This window comes from Kryptolebias marmoratus, linkage group LG7 (genome assembly GCF_001649575.2).
Source record: "Kryptolebias marmoratus isolate JLee-2015 linkage group LG7, ASM164957v2, whole genome shotgun sequence".
Classification (NCBI taxonomy): Eukaryota; Metazoa; Chordata; class Actinopteri; order Cyprinodontiformes; family Rivulidae; genus Kryptolebias; species Kryptolebias marmoratus.
This window is the reverse complement of record NC_051436.1, coordinates 13,135,189-13,142,110: the sequence shown is the minus strand read 5'-3', so window position 1 is coordinate 13,142,110 and position 6,922 is coordinate 13,135,189. Positions and strand designations below refer to the sequence as shown.

General features: G+C 38.7%; 1 protein-coding gene across 11 annotated transcripts in view; it reads left to right on the top strand.

The window, feature by feature from the left end:
• Positions 1-5,492, top strand: part of LOC108228628 (probable ubiquitin carboxyl-terminal hydrolase creB) — a 19,194-nt gene extending 13,702 nt beyond the window's left edge. For 2 of the 11 annotated variants that reach the window (XM_037976702.1, XM_037976700.1), the window contains exons 11-12: positions 551-588; positions 688-4,573. In XM_037976702.1, the coding sequence (XP_037832630.1) occupies positions 551-588; positions 688-4,439 (3,790 nt within the window). In that variant the 3' untranslated portion in view covers positions 4,440-4,573. Of the gene's footprint in view, positions 1-550; positions 589-687 lie in introns of all 11 variants that reach the window. The other 9 variants (XM_037976709.1, XM_037976708.1, XM_037976703.1 and 6 more) reach the window with 6 other exon arrangements.
• The last annotated feature ends 1,430 nt before the right edge of the window (positions 5,493-6,922 follow it).

Genomic DNA, 6,922 nt, shown 5'->3' with positions numbered 1-6,922 from the left:
TGACAGCTGATAAAAGATCCATCCTCCTCCTTCAGCAAAAAGAGAAACTTCTCCAAGACCTGTAGGCAAACACCTTCTTTTCATACCCAAAAAGTCAGAGTATAAATTGACCATAGCTGCAAAAATACGAATTGCTGGAAGTATAAATTGACCTGGAGCCACTTACTGGAAGTCAGAGCTAAATCTGTTTGTTCACATCTGGCATTCCAGCAGATCCCCTCACTGACAAACAGTGAAGGAGCTCTTTGATGGAGTGATGTCAGCTGCTCAGGAGGCTGTGATCATTCTTAGTTCAGAGGTTACCAAAGTAATGGACAGTGTTAGTTTCTTCAGCACAAAGTGGAAATCATGTTGTACTCTACCAGATCTGCCCTTTGTCACCAAATCTGTTTGTGGTGTTCGTGGACAGGAGGCTGATTTTATAAACATACTGGAAGCATTAAATTCAAAATAAGCTGATATTAAAATAGTAATATAAATATTTGACATGAATTAACAAATATTTTGAGGTCAGTTGAGAATAGGATTAATAGCTTTTGTTCTTTTATAGATTTGGCAGTGCCTATCTTCTGTTTTATAGAAAGAAAGGTAAGACTCAGTAAATTGATGTGTGACATAAATGAATGCATCAAACTGCTTGACATGGTGACTAAATATATATATTTTTTTACTGTCAACTTAATGCAGCAGATATTCAAGAAAAAAGGAAACGTAAGAGGAATGAGATACGGGATGACCTGGTACCAAAGAAGGCAAAACTAGACTTTTGTGCACGGTACAACACAGTGAAGGATACTGACATTGAAGACCAGGAAGACAATAAAAACCTGCTCTCAACTGAAATCTGGAAAAGATTGAAGGTTCCTGAACGTGAAGAACTAACAGTGACTAGAGAGAGTAGACCAGATGCTGATCATGATGTTCAACCTGGAGAAAGTAAAATATCAGCTGTACTTCCTAGACATGACAGACATGATGACATGAGTGATCCACCAGGAGGATTTATAGATGAAGAGACAGAAATAAAGAGAATAAAAAATGAGACAGAAAATTCTGACAGACATGAAAACATGACATCTAAAGATGCTGACCAGGAAGAAAACACAGATGAGAATGACATGAGGCAGGAAGAAGACACATATCTGATCTCTTCTAAAGAAATGAAAAAAATCAGTGTTCCTGAACAATCAGAACTAACTGTGGTTAATCAGACCAGACCAGATGTTTGTCATGATTTTAAACCTGGAAACAATGAAAAGGTGGTTTCTGCTGCTCATGACAGACAAGATGATATTAGTCATGCCCAGGGGAAATTATCAAGTGGAACTACAGAAGACAAACAGGAAGAACAGGAAGTCAAACATGAGACTGAAGACTTTAGTTGTTGCAAAGGAGGCATCACATCTAAAGATAGAACCACGAAAGACCTGGAAGACAACAGAGGTCTGCCCTCTACTGGAGATCAGACTGAACTGAAGGATCCTGATGAAGCTGACATTAATCTGACGACACCAGATGTGAAGATCAACCTAAAACCTGGAGACAGTGAGAGGTCTCCTTTACCTGCTGGTCATGATGAGATGAGCCCTGAACACAGAAAAATAATCTGTGTAACAACAGATGTGAGCAAAGAAACAAAAAACTCTAACGATCATGAACAGGTTATGAAAACAAAGGATGAAATCACTGATGATTGGGAAGAAAACAGAAATCTGCTCTCTAACACAATTTCTGCTCAGACTGAAGTGAAGAATCCTGAAAAATCAGAACAAACTGAGACTAAAGAGATGAGACCATTTGTTGATCATGATGTTCAACCTAGAAACAGTAAAATATCAGCTGTGCTTCCTGTACATGACAGACAGGATGACGTGAGTGATCCATACAGTCTAATAATGAATGTAACAACAGATAAAAATAAACAGACTGAAAACTCTGACAGTCATGAAGACATGACATCGAAGGATACTGACCAGGACAAAGACAGAGGACTGCCCTCTACTGGAGATCAGACTGAACTGGAGGATCAGGATGAAGCTGAACTAACAGAAGTTGATCCAACCAGACCAGGAGTTGGTCATGATTTTAAACCTGGAGACAGTGAAAAAGTTGTTTATACTATTTATGACAGATCAGATGATATTAGTGATGCCCAGGGGAGAATATCAGATGGAACTACAGACAACACACAGGAAGAACAGGGGGTCATACATGAGACGGAAAACTTCAGTTCTTACACAGAAAGCATCAAATCTAAGGATAGAAACACTAAAGACCTGGAAGACAACAGAGGTCTGCCCTCTACTGGAGATCAGACTGAAGTGAAGGATCCTGATGAAGCTGAGATTAATCTGATGACACCAGATGTGAAGATCAACGTAAAACCTGGAGACAGTGAGAGGTCTCCTTTACCTGCTGGTCATGATGAGGTGAGCCCTGAACACAGAAAAAGAATCAGTGTAACAACAGATGAGAGGAAACAGACAGAAAACTCTGACAGTCATGAACAGGTTATGAAAAGTAAGGGTGAAAACACTGATGATCGGGAAGAAAACAGAAACCTGCTCTCTACCGAAGTTTCTACTCAGACTGAAGACAAGAATCCTGAAAAATCAGAACAAACTGAGACTAAAGAGATGAGACCAGATGTTGATCATCATGTTCAACCTGGAAATATATCAGCTGTATCTGCTGGACATGACAGACAAAACAACACCAGTGGTCCACCAGGAAGATTTATAGATGAAAAGACAAAAGAAAAGGGAATAAAACATGAAACCGAAAACTCTGACATACATGCAGATGAAATCACAAGTATTAATACAGATACTGATGACCTAGAAGAAAAGATCTCTACTGAAGATCAGGATAAAATCAGGGATCCTGAAAATAAAAAACTCAAAGAGATGAGACAACCACTGAGTGAATTAACAGATAAAGACACAAAAGACATGAGAATAACACATGAGACAGAAAACTCTGACAGTCATGAAGACATGACATCTAAGGATGCTGACCAGGAAACAGTCAGAGGTCTGCCCTCTACTGGAGATCAGACTGAATTACAGGATCAGGATGAAGCTGAACTAACTGACACTGATCAGATGACACCAGATGTGAAGATCAACCTAAAACCTGAAGGCAGTGAGAGGTCTCCTTTACCTGCTGGTCATGATGAGGTGAGCCCTGAACACAGAAAAATAATCAGTGTAACAATAGATGAGAGCAAACAGACAGAATCAACACACAACTATGACAATAATGAACAGGAGATGACAACAATGGATGAAAACACTGATGATCAGGAAGAAACAGTAATCTGCTTTCTACCACCATTTCTACTCAGACTAATGCCCAGTATCCTGACAAATTGGAACAAACTAAGATCACCAAGACAAAACCAGGTATTGGTCGTGATGCCTGAGAACAGTGAAATATCAGCTGTATCTGGGGGACATGGCAATCAGGATGACATGAGTGATCCACACCAGTTAATAATGAACATACCAACAAATAAAAACAAACAGACAGAAAACTCTGACAGTCATGAAGACATGACATTGAAGGATACTGACCAGGACAAAGACAGAGGTCTGCCCTCTACTGGAGATCAGACTGAACTGAAGGATCCTGATGAAGCTGAACTAACTGTGGTTGATCAGACCAGACCAAATGTCAGTCATGATTTTAAACCTGGAGACAGTGAGACAGGTGTGTCTGCTGATCATGACAGACAAGAAGATATTAGTGAGGGGAGATTATCAGATGGAACTACAGACAACACACAGGGAGAAAAGGAGGTCAAACATGAGACGGAAAATTTTAGTTGTTGCAAAGAAGGCATCACATGTAAGGATGGAAACACTAAAGACCTGAAAGACAACAGAGGTCTGCCCTCTACTGGAGATCAGACTTACATGAAGGATCCTGATGAAGCTGAGATTAATCTGACGACACCAGATGAGAAGATCAACCTAAAACCTGAAGATAGTGAGAGGTCTCCTTTACCTGCTGGTCATGATGAGGTGAGCCATGAACACAGAAAAATAATCAGTGTAACAATAGATGAAAGCAAACAGACTGAAACAACACAAAACTTTGACAATCATGAACAGGAGATGACAACAAAGGATGAAAACACTGATGACCAGGAAGAAACTGAAACCTGCTCTCCACTGCAATTTCTACTCAGACTGACGTCCAGATTCCTGACAAATCTGAAAACAAGCTCTGGCAGTCATGAAGACATGATATCTAAAGATGGTGACCAGGAAAAAGACCAGAAACCAAATGCTGATCATAATGTTAAACCTGGAAACAGTGAAGTATCAGCTGTATCTGCTGGACATGACGGACAGGATGACATGAGTGATCCAGCAGGAAAATTTATAAATAAAGAGGGAGAAGAAAAGGGAATAAAACATGAGTTTGAAAACTGATAGTCATAGAAAAGACATGACAGGGAATAATACAGATACTGATGACCAAAAAGAAAAGCTCTCTACTGAAGGTCAGAATGAAATCAAGGCAAGTCCCATATTCAGTGAAAGATCTGTTGTGTGTGAGAGACAAGGTCAGGCTGATCCACAGGAGGTAATTATAGATGTAGAGACAGGAGGAAAGAGAATAAAACAAGAGGCAGAAAGCCCTGACCCTCATGAAGAAAACATGACATCGAACAACAATAAGCAAGAAAAAGACAAAAATCTGCTCCCAAGTGAGGATCAGAATGAAGTAGATCCTGATAAATCAGAACTAACTGAGTCTAAAGAAACTAAACCAGATGTTAATCCAGATGTTAAACCTGGAGACAGTAAAAAGTCAACTGAAGCTGTTGAAATCTACAAAAAAGGCACAAGGAGCGATGAAGATGAGGTGTCTTTAAATGAAAACACAGAAGAGAAGAAACCAGCCGGAATAAGGGTAGAACATGAGGTGGAAAACTCTGGGAGGTCTGAGCAAACTGTGAGAGTGAAGGAGGATGATGATGAGGAAGTAAACCAACATCTGCTCTCTGCTGGAGATCGTGATGTTGAAAGTGGTGCTGAGAGAACAAGATGCATCATTTGTATTAAATGTAAAATCATTGCTATTCTGGCAGGTTTGGGGATTTTGTTTTTGTTGATAATTTTTCTAATTGTTTTTCTGAAATTTTAGTTTTAGGTTTGACTTGTTAAATTTATTTAGGTCTTTTTGTTTGTTGGTTGTTTTCTGTTCTCTTGGTATTTTATTAGTCCCTTTTCTGTTTCTGTTTGGCCTGTGTTCTGCTCTCCTCTCACACTAATTTAACTAATCCTCAAACCTACTTTGTGTTTAGTCATTTGGTTTTCATTTGATCCTTCACAGATTCATCTTTTCCTTTTGTTTCCTAGTTCCTGTTTCTTTGTAGAAGTTTAATTTTATGTTTTATAATTTTTTTTGATTCCATGCATTGAAAGTATTTTGAAAGTATTTTGTTTCAATAAATGTTTTTATTCTTCATTCAGATGCCTCCTGTGAAGTGTCTGTATTTATCTGTCTATACCAGTGATTCCCAACCCCAATTCTCCAGAAACACCATCCTGCAGGTTTTAGTTGTTTTCCTGCTTTGACACTGATTATTTATATATATATATATATATATATATATATATATGTGTGTGTGTGTGTGTGTTTGTGCTTGTGTCTGTGTGTGTTGAGAACTGTAAGAACAAATAATCCTTCATAGCACCCTCAATAAAATGCTTAGCGCCCCCTTAGAACCTGCAGAAAAAAAAATCTCTGGAGCTGTCTCTGCACCAAAGTAAAATAATAAACAGCAGTTTCTGACTATGACATTTGTTTAAAATGAATAAATAAATGAATGACTTTTTGGACTATAAAAACCTATTTGTTACATGAAAACTACTACTTCCTTTTTTAGTGCAATAAACAGAGGGGCCCAATACAACATTTAGTGTACTGTGTTAAAGGCCCTAATAATAAAGAAAGCAGCCTGGATGTTCTGGTTTGCTGTACTTACAGTAGAGGTGAAGACAGCCCCTTCAGATCAGACTTTAACATGATACTGCAGACAATAAAAACAAAATGAACTGTTGACACATTATCTTAGTGTTACAAGTCCCCATGAGAAAACATAAAGCCTACTGACACTGAATTGGCATCCAAAACAGATGGTTAAACCTTTTCTATTTGTGTGTGTTTGTGTGGGTTTTGTAAGTCCCTACATACATTTCTTCTTTCCCTCCTCTTTTTTCTTCTCAGTCTAGTCTCTCTTGTTTCCTCACCGTCTCATCCTCCCTCGCTGTAGCCATGTGTCTCTTGTAATTTATGTCTCCGTCACTTGCCTTGCTTTTCCCAACCTGTCTTTCTTATTAACTACAACAAGGGACAAACAACTTAAAATATCTTCTCTATTTTTTTTTACATTATTATCCAATCTCTTCTTTTTCATCTTAGTGATTTAACTATTTTCAAAAGAAGATTTCCAAATTTTAGGCATAGTGAAATAAAGAATTCAAAATATAGGTTTGTTGTTCTTGTTCTTTTCTGTTCACAGCAGCAGTTTTCTGTTGGTCGTGTCTCAAAACATGTCACCTCAGTGATTGTGTTGGGATTTGGGTATTTCAGAGTTATTTGTAGAATTTTATTTTGCATTAGGGTTATTGTTTTATGTTTCTGTAGTTCTGTTTTATTTCTTATCCCTGTGTGTAGTGTATTTCCTGTTTAATATTGTAAGTTTCCTCTCCCTGGGCTGCCACCTTATTGTGGTAGAGGGGTTTGAGTGTCCCAATGATCCCAGGAGCTATGCTGTCAGGGGCTTCATGCCCCTAGCAGGGTCACCCAAGGCAGACAGGTCCTAGGTGAGGGGCCCGACGAAGTGCAGCCCAAAGACCCCTTATGATGAATATAAATATTGGACACAGTGTTCCCTCGCCCGGAC